This window comes from Medicago sativa, chromosome 4 (genome assembly GCF_051527215.1).
Source record: "Medicago sativa cultivar Bolivia chromosome 4, Bolivia_mono, whole genome shotgun sequence".
Lineage (NCBI taxonomy): Eukaryota > Viridiplantae > Streptophyta > Magnoliopsida > Fabales > Fabaceae > Medicago > Medicago sativa.
In genome coordinates, this window is record NC_140752.1 from 69,891,671 (window position 1) to 69,907,699 (window position 16,029).

A 16,029-nucleotide genomic window follows, 5' to 3' on the forward strand; every position below is an offset into this window, starting at 1 on the left:
CATAATTGTCCATTTTACTTATGGTGTGTCAAATTTCGTCACCCTTAATAATTTTTTCTAGCTCCATCCCTGGTTGGTGGCGGGAATTAGCAAGGACTGAGGTGGGACGTAATGTGAGACAAAGTTAAGGGATTTGGTCTTGGATGGTGGCCTGTGTGACAATGTTTTCTTTACAAAATTATTTTTGTACACTTTTTATCCATTCTACACTTAGAGAGATAGAAATAGAGAGAGTGATATGATAAATATAAAATGTAAATGATGTGATAGAAAGAGAAAAATAGTGAAAAAATGAGGTGTTAAACAAGCATAAGAAAAATTAAGGTATACAAATATGAGTTTTTTTTTTAACTGTGTGACATTGTTAGTGACACAGAGTTGTTCAAGTGAAGGTTTTCATGATGTGGTACCTATCAGGGGTGGCCCTGAGGGTGGGTAGGATGGGCGGCAGCCCAAGACACCATTTTTTTAGGGGCACCAAAATTATTATTTTTACTTAGTAGTTAGTACTGTGTAGATATATTTCTTTTTATTTCGCTTTAATTAATTCTATTGAAAATATATTTTTAGATAACTTTGATTATAAATAATTATCTTGCAACAAAAAATGTAAAAATAAATAGATTAGAATAATTAAAAGGGCACAATTTATTGTTTTGTCCGGGGCACCAAAAATCTTAGGGCCGGCCCTGGTATCTATAGCTATGGCCTATGGGATGAGAGTAAGGTTCAAATATCGTATTAAATGATTGTAAAGTGATACAAATAATAAAAAGTTAGATTGAGTGATTAAAATACCTATCTATTTATAGGCATACCACAAACTATTTTAACCAACACTACTAACCAATACCCTCTAATTATGTACGTAATAATTGTATTATCATGAAGACTATGATGACAAGTTAATTTCTTTCTTTCTGCAGTATTCGGATCCTCTACCTTAATTATTAGAAACTTGAAAAATTTGTGAGAGAATCAAGTTGACAGAAATATAAAGATGATCTAGAGAAATTGATGAATAGGATTCTACATTCTTGTCATTTTCATACAAGGGTAAAACACATTCAGATCATACATGTTTGAGTTATTTTTGTCTACAATGATAGTCCAATACTCCAATACATAAAACATATAAAACTCAGTACAAGGCCAATAAGCTACATTCGTTTGGAGAAAAACAAAGAGAAAAAAAATAAAACATACAGTAGAAAAATACCAACAAGAGAAAGTGTACATTGGGTCATGCATAGGAAGCTGGACAAATCTATAATGCTATTAATAATGAACGAGGGTGACATTGTAGCCAACAATAGCATCACCAGTAGTAATATCAATCCAATGAGTCTTAGCAATGGCATAACCCCTTGCCATACGGAAAAGTCCAGTACCTCCAACAACAGGCATCTCACGAACCGGGTTCATAGCAGGGTTCTTTCCAACAAGAGCAAATGTGCTACCATTATACGGCCCATCCACAAAGGAGTAGCTCAACGACATAAGAAGCCCAATCTCCTGCTGACACGATGACGCGTAAATACCTTGTGCTCGGCCCACGAGCTTGGATTTTGGATCAGATGTTTCAGTTAAAGGATCATCTGCCATCATAATGTTTCCGAACTGTGTAAGGTATGTTTTGGTCTTGTCTACAGGTTCAGCCACCTTGATCGCACTTGGGTTTTTTCCACTTAGTGTGTCGTGGAAATAGAATTGAAGGTTTGTTTCTGTTTCTTGTTTCTTGTTTTGAAAAGTTTCACCCCAATTCCCTGCTTTTAAATTCAAGCTTTGAATTGGTGGTGGAAGTATAGCACTTATTAGAAGTATCATCACAAGCACATTTTGCTTAGACATTTTCATTGGATTCTTGTTGTGGCTTTTCTTTCTGTGTAATTATATATAAATAGAAAATTTCTTGCTTAAAATTTGTTTTTTTTTTCTTTCTCTTGTGGAGTTAGTCAATTGTTGTAGGTGTTAGGTACTGTTTGATGGAGAATATTTTGCACACTTTTTTCCCAGAAAAATTTAAATTGTGGTTTAACAACAACACTACACCGACAATAGTTGTTTTTACTTTTTTGTCATGATGAAGTGAAGGAGGTCACTACAGCATGATAGCTGGTTTCTTTCATCAATATGATACATGTGGTCGTTCAACTACTTTTAAAAACATGACAGGATAAAAAAAATTCACACCATGTCTCACGTTATTCTGGTAATGAGAATAGGCGTGACCGATATATTTGGTATGTTTTTAATTGAGGAAAAAATATGAACTAGTAAAACAAAATTGGTTTGGTTTGTTTCCATTTGCGTAGTATTTTCTCCCAAAATTCTAACTGAATCAAAACAATAAAAGATTGAATTGATTTAGTTTGCTACAATTTGGTTGATACTTGAAAAAAAATTAAGAACCTCATTTTTCAAATAACGTTAGTAAGTTAGTAATAGAGTGTGAAATAAAAGAAATAATATTATTGAATTTTTTTTTTTTTTTTGACAAAAATAGTATTGAATCTTGGTGGTTGATTTTGAATGACATAAAATTGATATCTAATCACTAAAGAGTAACGATGTTTGTTTTTTTTTTAAGAAGCTAAAATAAAATTAAAAGTTAAGATAGTTTGATTTGTATCGAATTTGTCAAATCATTGGTTTGACCCTCGGTGGTTCTGATATACCCAACTTCGAAACCAAATATATTATAAACATGAGGAATACTAGTAACAATCTCTTTTAAACACTTTCTCTAGCACTCATTCTTTTATTGGGTGAAATCAATGTATGTCCCACTACTTTATGTGGGTTCCATTTCTAAAGTGTAGGTCCTACATTGATTTTATCCAATAAAAAGAAAGTGCTCAAAAGAGAGTGTTGCTTGACATTTCTCTTATAAACATATGCTAAGTGAGACTAATAGTAGTAGTAATCTTTGAACACTCACACGTGTATCAATAATTCGACATAAAAATAATTCAATTATATCAAAACTCTTATTAAACTTTAATGATCTTTTACAAACAACAAACGTTTACTGTACCCGTGCGTCAGCACGGGTTTGTTACTAGTAAAGCAGTAAAAATAGTTCAAAAAACGGTGCAGCTAATTTCACACAGGAAAGAAGAAATTAAATCAAGGTACGGACGAAAAAGAAATAGGCATACTAACCAACCAACCACTTCTCTCAAATAAAAAACCAACCAACCACTTCGGTCATTTTCATTTTTATGTTTTTCTTGAATTGGTCCTTAAATTTTTTACGTTAAATTTCATAGTCCTTTGAGTTTCTAGATTAATATGATAAAGTGTTAATGTCTAATACTAACAACACTGTAAGCTGATTTCCTCAAAAAAAAAAAACACTGTAAGTTGATTGTCCAAGCTATTTTGCAGGTGAAACAGGTTAATGACATTGATTGCGTAGGTAGGTTTTTGATTTCCATGTGTTTAAAGGTTGTGTACATTTGTCTTGACGATGATAGAGTTTCAAGAAATGTAGACCGTTTAATGGGTGCTTTATTGGTGGCATATTCTTTGCAATAGTGGATTGAGACCCTAATGATCAAACATGGTATTAACATTGCAAATAAAATGTAACATAAAAGACTAATTTGGGAATCAATTCAAAAGATGTTTAAATTTAAACAAGGAAAATGTTAACCGGTGCCTTCGAGGCACTATTTAAGGAATTATAAAATGAAATGTTTTTTTTGGAAATTGTGTATTTTACTTCTTGAAACTTGAAAAAGTGTTGCTTTTAATGCTGATTTTGTTTTTCTTTCCATTTTTAGCTACTTAACTAGTGCTCCAGTAACACTGGTTAACATGACCCTTTTTTTTTGTCAAGTAGACTAGTGGCTAGATTCATACACATTATGTGTGGAGAAGTGGGGAATCCGGGGTTCGAACCCCGGCCCTTGCATAAATTATTAGCTACCAACTGAGCTCAACTTTAGGGACCATGACCCTTTAAATAACTGCATAGATCATCTTTTGGATGGGAAACTCTAATAAAAAACAGCTTTTGGAGTGCAAGTCATATGTTAGACTGTTAATTTATGGTAGGAGAGAATCCATTTCCAAAATCAGATCAATACTTTGATGGCAAAAATTAAGGTAAAAGATATACATCAACCATAATTATATATGTGATATTCTACTTGTATTAATCAAATTTAGTCCAGTCAGGTCTTAATGTTATCCTTAAATTTCTTCATGTGTGAATGAAAAGTGAGGGGGTGGCTTCCTTGCCCTGGTAGATTGCTCAAAGTCATAAGCAATCTCAATCAGTTTTGGCTCAGTTCCCTTTAACCCCCCAAAACAGATCCCAAATGGCATTCCTTGCCTATCAGACCCAGCTGGAACAGTGATTGCAGGATACCCTCCAATTGACAGTATTGAAGTAGCATCAGAACCTATGGCCAACACTGCATCCAATTGATTCTTCTTTATCAGCCTCTCAACCCCATTTTTTGACAATTGCTCCATCTTCTTCACTGTCTCGATTTCACTTTCGCCAAAGCCACTGGTCGTTTCTGATGCCATAAAGTAATCTTGCCCATACTCATTAGTCTTTTCCTGTTACAAGAAAACCATAAACAAATCACTACTAAACTACCATACTAAAGTGAGAAAAATACATACAAATCACAGACACAGATACGAGACACGACACTGATACATCAACATAAGTTAATTTGTGAAAATGAAATAATATAATATAACTGCTTTTGTTGGTGTTGAACACTAATGCGTGTCAGACACAAAAAAGACTTCAAGTGTCGGTGCTATATAGCAAAATACAATTGTGTTCAAACTTCAAAGATCTAATCACATGCTTTCCGAACGATGCACAACTTTAATGTTATATACTAGTATATTATGCATGATGTAATAGGGATACTGAAAAGTTTAGATAAAATTTGACAACACAAAGGAAAATATTTAAAATTATAAAATCTGAAGTATTTATATACTTACTAAATTAGGGTTGTTGATGTTGAATTCTATAATCTCAGCTAGAGACCTCACAGGAGAATAAATGAGCTCCTGCAGATATTTGTTGACGGACAACTTGAATTCTAAAAGTAAGGTTATCATTTCACCACTTTGAGATGGGTCCATAAGGATGCTTAAATTTTCCGCTTCCAAATTGTCCACCACTGTTGCACCTCTTTGTCTTGAATTTGCAAATAAAACAGACACAACTCAGTGTTAGTATACATTTGATTTTTTTTTTTTTTTCTATACTATAAATATTGAATATAGCGTGCATGTCATAGTGTGCGTTATTAAGAATCAATGTGCAATTGGGTGTGTGTGTGTGTGTGTTATGAATTATATTGTATTTTTACCTCAACACATTGAGATGATCCTCAAAGATGGAAGTGACATTGGATCCTTTATAGGGAATCAAAAATGGATTCCTCAAAACACCTATTTTCTTTCCATTGAGCCCTTGTTTATTGAGGAATTGCTTATAACCACCTGAAGGTATAAACTTAACAGCTGACTTTGTAGCTTCATAATCTTTTGGGTCTAACCCAACAATTACATCAAGCACATGAACTGCATCTGAAACTGTCCTGCATATTGGCCTATACAAAAACATACAATCTCACATTTAAAATTAATCGACAAAACTACATTTGATGTCCTTTAACTTAATTTAAAACTTCAAACAGGCCGTTTATTTATTTAATTTGTTTCAAGTTAGTCATTTATGTTTAAAAACGTCTGCACTAACCCAATAGTATCTTGACGAGGTGAAATCGGTATGACACCAGCCCTGCTAGTGAGTCCAACAGTTGGCTTGATCCCCACTACTGAGTTGTGATCAGCCGGACAGATAATGGAGCCATGAGTTTCTGTCCCCAAAGAAACTGCAACCATGTTAGTTGCCACTGAAATGGCTGATCCAAAGCTAGACGTGCATGGACTTTTGGATTCCACGTAAGGGTTCTGCATAACATAACTAATCAGTAGTTATACACTCATATTTACTAATAAGTGATACAATTCTTCAAATTAAGTCGACCAATGTCAAAGTCAGCACATCACAAGTGTCATTTGTGACACTCTGAGGTTATCAATTCAAGATTCAAATTGTGAATTAGAAAACTTGTTCTACAAATCCTAAAATCAAATCTTATTTATTATTAATCGTGAGAATAAAAACATTATAATTTTAAGCAAAAACTAGCGACATAGCAAACCTATAAACTAATATATCCTTATCATCAATGTATATCAAAATAAATCAAGATTCAATAGGTACTGAACCAACAAATGAACGCCGTACATTAATCCGGTGTTGATATCCAAATGCTGCAGAGAAAGAACAAGAGCAACAGATCGCAATAGGTACTGAACCGATCAAATAACACCACTTCCCTACCACCAACCTGCCAAATACAGATTAACCATCTATCACCCACCACACCAGAACCAATAATGCGAAGCATGTGAACTAGCCGCAGCTCCAGCAAAATCATTTCCCAGCTGCACTTCCAAGGAATTCGGTAGGATGATCCCACCATTGGTTTAAACCATAATTAAAACCTTTAACTTGATGTCTCAACCACCACCAAGATAAAGTTTCACATTGTCAATAAGAGGTAAATTACGATCCTCTGAAAGTAAATTGTTACTGTATACTCCTTTAACCGAATAGTCATCACTGATATCAGATCTCCACACCCACCTCTCTGCTACATTTTCATGTAAAAAAGTTGTCCAACAAAGAGCAAGACTACTCAACTGACTCACTGAATGGATGGCTTTGGTGGTTTAGCTTTGGAATTTTTTTGTACAATCTTCATCATGTTCATCATCAACATCATCATCATCACCACCATCATCATCATCTTCTTGTTCAAGTCGTTGCAATAGACCCCCGATGCAAGGTCTAACAAAATGGTCTTAAATTTTGGTCATTATTATAAGCAAAAATTAACGCATCGAAACTATTTAATGCCAGTATTCCTAATATACCCTTCATTTAATTCAAAAACTTTTAATATGAGTAGTTGAATGAACTTTTCCAACAAAATCAAAAAGGACAATATAGTAAACTTGCCTTATGTTTTACCTGAAATCTAGAAAATTAGTTGCACTTAACTAAATTAACTAATCACCATGAAACTATTATTTATTTTTTTTGTATAAAAGTGACCGGAGGGAGTATCTCTTAACCTCACTCCCCCCAACCAAGGATCATGCTAGAAATACGTTAGCCAATTATCACTATTAGATCAAAAAGTAACAATAAAACAGTACATCTATACTTGACCCCAAAAAAAAATACATCCATATACTTGACCCAAAAAAAAATACATCTATTGCTCATTCAATATAACTAAAATTTACAAAAATACTTTAGAAAGAGAGAGTGATAGTGATGAGTACTACTAACCAAGCCAAATCCACCTCTAGGGCACCAAGCTTGTCCTAGCATTTTTGAAGAACGAATCCCATACCACTCTGGGAGACTAGTTTTCCCCAGAATGATAGCACCAGCATCTCTGAGTTTAGAAACCACGTGTGCATCACGTGGAACCTTTGATCCAAGCAATGCATACGAACCTGCTGTAGTGTTGAGTTTATCAAAGGTTGCAATACTGTCCTTGAGCAAAACAGGGATCCCATGAAGCAACGAACGGTCACGATTTTCTCGTCTCTCACAATCAGCCTTGTCCGCTTGATCTCTTGCATCAGGATTGACTTCCAATACAGCACCAAGTATTGGATTGAGGACATTGATTCTGTGTAAGTAAAAGTCAACAAGTTGTCTTGAAGTGAGTTCGTTTCGTGTGAATGCTTCTTGTATGTCTTCTATGGTTGATTCATTGATTGTAAAATCTGGACATTCATCTATTGCATGGATAAATGCCACTGCGAATAGCATCAGAGAAATACAAACTTCTTTGGTTCTTGTTACCATTTTTAATTTGTTGAAACTAAGATGGAATGCTGCCTTCTTGTTAGTTGTTACTTATTCAAATTTACTACTAAGATTCAAAAAGGGATCTATATTAGTAACTTGAATTCTGGTCAACTTCTTGGGTGGATAACATATATTAAATGCACTTTTGTCCCTCTAATTTTTAAAAACTTGTGATTTTGTCCCCCTAACATAAATATAATAATATTGACCCCTAACTTAAAAAAAAGGGGCCAACATTGTGAGAAGACGTCACATATCTCAAAATAAATGGCAAAAAAAGTTAAGAACAATGCAACTAATTTCAAGTTTTCACAATATGGATAATTGCATAGAAGAGATAAAAAAACTGGACAAAAATAAATAAAATAAACAAATTTTTGTGTGATCTTTTAGTTTGACTTTTTTCCTTCTTAAATTGATTATTTTTCTCGAATTAGTGTTAAGACCTAGTACCAACATTATCCTTAAGCTGACTATTCAAGCTAATTTGCAAGTGAAGAAGGTTAATGACATTGATTATGTAGATATGCTTATTTTAAAATTTTCAAAGACCATTCACGTGTCTGGATAGTGGTAGTAGAGACTCTAATGACAAAAAAAAAAAAAAAATCATGACCAAATGCTTTCAACTGCAAGAGTCATTGTTGAGGGTGTGACCGGTATGTCGCTGAAAACTCCATAAAAAAGGTCAAGCTTAAATTACTATATAGATAACTTACTTATAAAATAGGAGGGACCTATGACATTATCATCTTTTGGATTGAGTCGAACAATTCAAATTTAAACTCTAATAAATATGCTTTAAAAGATAACTTGGAGTGCAAGTCATATGATTATAAGCTAATAATTTATGATTTGAGAGAAACCATTTTCAACATCAAATAAATGATATGATGGGAGAAAATAAGGCTAAAGATATACATAAGCAATAACTAAATATGTGATATTGTACTTGTATTAATCAAATCCACAATCACCAGAAATCCATCAGTCAAGTCTAGGTCCTAATATTATCCTTAAATTTCTTCATGTGTGAATGAAAAGCGAGGGGTGGCTTCCTTGCCCTGGTAGCTTGCTCAAAATCATAAGCAATCTCAATCAGTTTTGATTCAGTTCCCTTTAACCCACCAAAACAGATTCCAAATGGCATTCCTTCGCTATCATATCCAGCTGGGACAGTGATTGCAGGATACCCTCCAATTGCCAACATTGGAGAAGCATCAGAGCCTATGGCCAACACTGCATCCAATTGATTCTTCTTTATCAAACTCTCAAACCCATTTTTTGACAATTGATTCATCATCTTCATTGCCTCAATTACACTTTTTCCAAATCCGCTGGTCATTTCTGAAGCAATAAATAAATCTTGCCCATATTCCTTAGTCTTTTCCTGTTACAGGAAAACCATAACAGTTCACTACTAGATTACAAAATTAAACCGAGCAAAATACGTGTCAAGCACTGTCGCAGTCAAGGACATAGAACACGACACTGATACGCGACACAAGTAAAAATGTGTCAAATTAAATGATTGTCTTACACCAAACAAACCTTCAATATATATTGTAGCTGTTACATAGCATGATAGCAAAATACTCTGTTTAAAGTTCTTCTCATACGCTTTCCAAATGATAGATAACTTTTATGTCATATAAGTATCTTATGCATAATCCATAGTATAGTTAAAAGTTTAGATAAAATTTGAAAACATAAATGATAATATTCAAAATTATAATTTCCATGAGGTTTTCACCAGCTATTTGACCATTTAAAATTAAAAGTAAATGTATAGACACTTACTAAATTAGGGTTATTGATATTGAAGCTTATAATCTCAGCTAGAGACCTCACGGGAGAATAAATGAGCTCCTGTAGATATTTGTTGAGAGACAACTTGAATTCTGAAAGTAATGTTATCATTTCACCACTTTGTGAAGAGTCCAAAATGATGCTTAAATTTTCTACTTCCAAATTATCCACCACTGTTGCACCTCTTTCTCTTCAATTTCCAAATGAAACAGATACAATATTATATCAGTATTTTACTACAAATAGTGTCATAGCAATAGTATTATGAATTATTTTATAATTTTACCTCAACAGATTGAGACGATCCTCAAAGATGGAAGTGACATTGGATCCTTTATAGGGAATCAAAAATGGATTCCTCAAAACACCTATTTTCTTTCCATTGAGCCCTTGTTTATTGAGGAATTGCTTATAACCACTCGAAGGTATGAACTTAGCTGCTGATTTTGTAGCTTCATAATCTCTAGGGTCAAACCCAACAATTACATCAAGCACATGAACTGCATCTGAAACTGTCCTGCATATTGGCCTATACAAAAAATACATTCTCACATTTAAAATTAAAGGAAAAAACTAGATCAGAGACCCTATAACTTAATTTAAAGTTTCAAACAAATATTGTATTCTTTTTTCATTTCAAGTTAGTCATTTATATTTAAAAACATCGGCACTGACCCAATAGTATCTTGACGAGGTGAAATCGGTATGACACCAGCCCTGCTAGTGAGTCCAACAGTGGGTTTTATCCCCACTACTGAGTTATGATCAGCTGGACAGATAATAGAGCCATCAGTTTCTGTCCCCAATGAAACTGTAACCATGTTTGTTGCCACTGAAATAGCAGATCCAAAGCTAGACCCACATGGACTTTTAGACTCCACATAAGGATTCTGCATGACATATTACCAGAAATTAAATCAACCAATATCAAGGTTAGCATATCACAATTGTCATTTGTGTCACTCTGAAATTCCATTATATTCTTAAGCTGATTTTTATATCCAACTTAATTAAATTCTAAATCTTCTAACTCTTCTTCACCATACATGATATATTGATATATTGATATGTATAGCATGGACACTTCAGATAGATAGTGTGTGAGTGTGTCTGTTGTTTGACATGTATCATACCAGATACTTTTTTTTTAATTATTATTGTTAGTGTGGTGTTCAGTGAGTGTCTGTATCTATATCAATAGTACTTCATAGTACATGAATGAAAGATACCACTGAATCGAAATAGGGAGAATTCTTGCTCTCTCTAAACATCTCTCTCAATTCTAAAATCAAGGATTACAACGGTGTCATGAAATTTTATATATCTTTTTTGTAACCACGTTATTGGGGGAACTGTGAACCAACTTTTGTCGATGATTAATCTCTGCCAGAAAATTTGGCTGACTATCTTTAGTGGATTATCTTCACTCAACATGTTTGCATTCAGAAGGTTCAAACCGGAGACTTTATTTAAAGGATCGGAATCTAGTTCAACTTGGAACAATAAATGTTAGTTTTTATAAACTTCATTTTTCATATATTTGAAGTGATGAGCACTACTAACCAAGGCAAATCCACTTCTGGGGCACCAAGTTTTCGGCATAACGGTAGAACGAAACCCATACCACTCGGGGAGACTAGCTTTCCCCAGAATAATTGCACCAGCGTCCCTGAGTTTAGAAACCACGTGTGCATCACGCGGAACCTTGGACCCCAACAATGCATACGACCCTGCAGTAGTATTGAGTTTGTCAAAGGTTGCAATACTGTCCTTGAGCAAAACAGGGATTCCATAAAGCAACGAACGGTCCCGATCTTCTCGTCTCTCACAATCAGCCTTGTCTGCTTGATCTTGTGCGTCAGGATTGACTTCCAATACAGCACCAAGTATTGGATTGAGGACATTGATTCTGTGTAAGTAAAAGTCAACGAGCTGTCTTGAAGTGAGTTTGTTTTGTGTGAATGCTTCTTGTATGTCTTCTATGGTTGATTCTTCGATTGCGAAATCTGACCATTCATCTATTGCGTTGATGATCAATCCTCTAAATGCCACTGTAAATAAAACCAACAGAGAAAGAGAAACTTTGGTTGTTGTTACCATTTTTTGATTTGTTGAAACCAGAATGCTACCTTGGTGATTAGTTATTTAAATAAGATAAGATTGGGAGGGATCTCGTAATCTTCGTAAACACTATAATAATGGCATAAATTAACTACTTTATGAAGTAGTGAAAGTGAAGGTGAGACAGGGTGATGATCTCATCACCGGGGTTGGTGGCCTAGTTTGAAAGGTATGTTACTTTGTTTGATTGCAAGTTGAACATTACAGTAACTAGTCCTTGCACCGGTGCTGCCGCACGGGTCATACAAATTGCATATGTGTAAATCCTAAAAGCAAATTTTAATAGTAAGTATCAAACCTTGAAAGTACATCTTAGTGATCACACCTCTCTCTGTTGTTATGGATAAAATATGAAAATAAAACTGTATTAGTCTAAGAAAATAATGTGTTCTCTATGTATAATCTTATATGCTATATGTGTGGGATATATGAACTTCTTTTTTAGAAAACATATCAACCAATTTACGGACCTTCCTTAAAAAAGAACCAATTTATGGACCGAAAATGTATACCCAAACACAAAAAATAAGGAAAGGAAAGTAAAAGGAGAACCACATCACCTTAACAAAGCAGAAAAGCATAAATGATCATGGTAGTAGAGTTGGGCAATCATGCAGAATGGGAAGTTCCTTTTTTTTTTCAATAGTGGAGGAAACTATTCAATTTGATAATTAATTAATTCTTTAATTCTTCAAAGATAATTGAAAAGTCAAGTTGTTAATTAATAGTGTAAATTTTTTTTAGAATTACAAATTCAAAGATATATAAATATATAGAAGATAGAGAGATAGATGTGTAACTTGGATCATATCCTCTAACCTTCTCTATATATTGTTTTTAGAGGCACTATTCTTTATTCATCTCAATTTTATCTATCTTTATCTTAATTACACATACACAATGTTTATCTTTATCATTATACTTGGAGTAATATTTTTATTATTATTTTTATACTAAGAAATGGTAGACACTTGTCTTCACCTTTATAAAAAAACAGTATTATTTATAAATATACCCCTTATTTATATTACCAATTTGTATTAATTAATAGCAAAAAAATAAATAGTAAAAAAGAGAAGAAAAACTATAACACCAAATTGAAGAGGAATCATCCAATAGTTTCAAGGAGAAAGTGACGATAAACAACCATTTTTAATAAGCTTCTTCCTCACCATCAATGATGTAACAAAATAAAAAATAGAAGCATCATTTATCCTAATTCACAAAACAAATCAAAAATCCACATATACATTTAGGAATAAAAAAATATATAAAAGAAAGTTCGAAAAATAGACTAATAAACATTTGAAGCTTAACTATTTGATCAATCTAAGAGTAACTTGACTCCCTATCAATTATTATATCATAGAAACCAGTTAATAATCAAGAGATAAGAGAAAAATTGTACATACACTAATGAATAAATCGTCATATAATTAATACCAAGAAATATTGAAAAATGGATTCAAATCCAAATCCAACACCAAAACTTACTGGTTTCTAGCTTTCAACTCTTGCAGCGAATCAAGACTACTACCACCACATAGTATTATTAGAATTGTGAATATTGTTATTTCCTTTCATATTTGAAGCTCTATGTCTCCTCATGTAGCCACCTAAAGCTTGTCCTATAGCAAACTCCAATCCACAAATAGAACACTCTTGTTTTAGACTTTGATAATCAAAAGATGAAAAGTAAAAGTGAGTGGAAAAACAACAATACAAAATTGAAGATAAACTATCTAATTGTTACTTGAAAGTGATGATGAACAAAACCCAAAATATGATGCACAAAATCACATATTTATACACAATGTTTTCAATGTAGAAACTAAAAATATTGAGATCATATTAGTGGTTGTATATATAATGAGTGAGTGTATGGTCATAATTAAAAAATGAGTTACGGAATAAAAATAAAAAAAGCAGTTCAAAGGTTGTGATTGAAATGAATCCATCCATCCATAATCCATAATAAACATGTAAAGAATGTGTGAAGGAGGTATAACGTAAAATGAAACAAAAATCATAACGTCAAATTAAAAGTTAATTGTGCCTTGTATTACTTGACCTTGTATATTCTTTTTAATTGTTGATATAAACTGCTGTATTAATTCATTGTTGGTTTGTTCATGATATGCTATTCATTCATTTCAATCATAATGTATTAGTGGAAGCGATATTATAACACTAAAATAGCTACTGGTCAAGTGGTTAAAGTGTTTGGATGGAGGCTATGGGTTGCGAGTTCAACTCCCTGCAGAGACTTTTTTCAGAAAGATTTTTTAAACCTCTCAAAAAAGGCAGGATTAGGTTTAGGTTAAGGGTTTCACAATGAGCATGCATTGTGAACCTTAGTATTATATATTAAGATTTGTTACTTTAGGACAACCTTTAAATTTGGGGTTGTGATAATACTTCATCATATCATGTATTTAGGTTGTGATGACACAAAATAGACAATAGTTCAAAAGAACAATGCAACTAATTTCACATTTCAACAATATGAGATAATTGCATTGAAGAGATTAAAAAAGCTAAAGACAAATAAATAAAATTTTGTATGTGATCTTTTAGTTTGACTCTTTTTTCTAGAATTGATTATTTTTCTTGAATTAGTTCTTTATGTTACATTAAATTTGTATGTTATATTAAATTACATGGTACTTTAAGTTCGACAATTTTAACATATAAATTGAAACCCTAAGGAATGGGTGATTTCGTGGAAATGGGCGAATTCTAGACTTAAAAGTCCTCCTTGACTCTATTACGAGTGGTGTTGGAACCCTAAGGAATGCTTATTGAGATAGGCGGGGCAGTTTTAGAGGAGTCCGGGACTTTTGTGGCTGAGGTTTGCTGGTTTGGGTTGAGCCTCGGGCTTCTATTTTCAGCTGCAGTGGATTTTGGTTTGCTGTTTTTCTGTTTTAGGTGCCTCAGGTTTTTTTCTGTTTTGCTGGTGCACGGTTGGCTGCTGCTATCAGCAGTGTGATAAGGATTATGTGGACACAATATTTAAGAAATTAAATTCTCATGAAAATGAGAAATTCAGGGGATAAAGAAGAGGTTTTTTTTATTGGAAAATTTTCATTGTCTTTTCATTCAATGATTGCTGCATAAATACTTCTAGGGTAGTGGCTACATAGTTGCCTTGATTTAAGCATCTAGGGGACACTTGTCCAAATCCTAGCGCATACAAATAAAACTAAATAAGAAAAATTCTAATTAACTTTTTATTCCTCTACTGGTATTCAAACGGTCATAAGACAGCTGTATCCAGCAATAGCACATGTTGCCTTTATACTATAGATCAGAGTAACCAATTTCCAACTTGCATTTGACTGACTTAATCCATAAGTCTGTTGGGTTTCTTTGTGTTTCTTTTGGGCCTTCCTGCTGCTTGGGTAATTGGGCTTGAGTGTGACATTGTATCATTACATACCCCATGCAGACCAATCTTGTCCTCAAGATTGAAGTGTGGGAACTGGAGTTGAAAGTCTTGTAAGTCTTCCCAAGTGGCTTCAGAACGTGAATACCCCTCCCAATGAACCAGAATTTCCTTCTTCCCAGCTGTTGTGTGGCGAACATCAAGAACGGTCATAGGAGTTGGAAGCAGTGGAGGGAAACTTCCTGGATCAGGTAGTGGGGAGACTTGTGTGGCTGGTTGGCCCTTACAAAGTTTGAGCAGTGATATGTGGAAAACTGGATGAATGCGGGCAGAAGCAGGGAGGTCGAGCTCATAAGCAACTGGACCAATGCGGTTGATAATGCGAAATGGTCCGTAAAAACGCTTGGAGAGCTTGTTGGATTCACGACGATGAACACTGTGTTGACGGTACTTCTGGAGCTTCAGATAAACCCATTGCCCAACCTCAAAAGTCTTGTCTTGGCGGTGGAGGTTTGCTTGTTGTATCATGCGATTCCGAGCCCTTGAAAGATTGACCTTTAACAGTTTTAACACTTGAGATTTTTGAGTTAGTAACTCATCTAGTGATTCAATTCTGGATTTTCCAGGGGTGTAGGATATGATGGTTGGGGGTTTGCGGCCATAAAGAGCTTGAAAGGGTGTCATTCCGATGGCGGAGTGGCTGTTGGTATTGTACCAAAATTCAGCTAAAGGAATGAAACATGACCATAGCTTAGGTGCGTCACTAACAAAA

At 34.0% G+C, this 16,029-nt stretch overlaps 4 protein-coding genes across 4 annotated transcripts; all 4 read right to left on the minus strand.

Annotated features, from left to right (window-relative positions):
- Positions 1–1,014: 1,014 nt before the first annotated feature.
- Positions 1,015–1,886, minus strand: LOC146931319 (Disease resistance-responsive (dirigent-like protein) family protein). The gene has a single exon (XM_085702800.1). The coding sequence runs from the start codon at positions 1,855–1,857 to the stop codon at positions 1,279–1,281; it is 579 nt and encodes a 192-aa protein (XP_085558926.1). The 5' UTR covers positions 1,858–1,886; the 3' UTR covers positions 1,015–1,278.
- Positions 1,887–4,019: 2,133 nt separating this feature from the next.
- LOC146931320 (putative amidase At4g34880) lies at positions 4,020–7,987 on the minus strand. The gene is made up of 5 exons (XM_085702801.1): positions 7,412–7,987; positions 5,744–5,958; positions 5,352–5,594; positions 4,978–5,176; positions 4,020–4,575 (listed from the first exon to the last, which is right to left on the minus strand). The coding sequence occupies exons 1-5, from the start codon at positions 7,937–7,939 to the stop codon at positions 4,201–4,203; spliced, it is 1,560 nt and encodes a 519-aa protein (XP_085558927.1). The 5' UTR covers positions 7,940–7,987; the 3' UTR covers positions 4,020–4,200.
- An 812-nt stretch (positions 7,988–8,799) lies between these two features.
- Positions 8,800–11,872, minus strand: LOC146931321 (putative amidase At4g34880). The gene is made up of 5 exons (XM_085702802.1): positions 11,315–11,872; positions 10,427–10,641; positions 10,038–10,280; positions 9,743–9,941; positions 8,800–9,332 (listed from the first exon to the last, which is right to left on the minus strand). Exons 1-5 carry the CDS (start codon positions 11,849–11,851, stop codon positions 8,940–8,942), a joined length of 1,587 nt encoding a protein of 528 aa, XP_085558928.1. The 5' UTR covers positions 11,852–11,872; the 3' UTR covers positions 8,800–8,939.
- Positions 11,873–15,215: 3,343 nt separating this feature from the next.
- Positions 15,216–15,941, minus strand: LOC146931322 (uncharacterized). Its single transcript, XM_085707649.1, has one exon. It carries the CDS (start codon positions 15,939–15,941, stop codon positions 15,216–15,218), a length of 726 nt encoding a protein of 241 aa, XP_085563775.1.
- Positions 15,942–16,029: the final 88 nt, after the last annotated feature.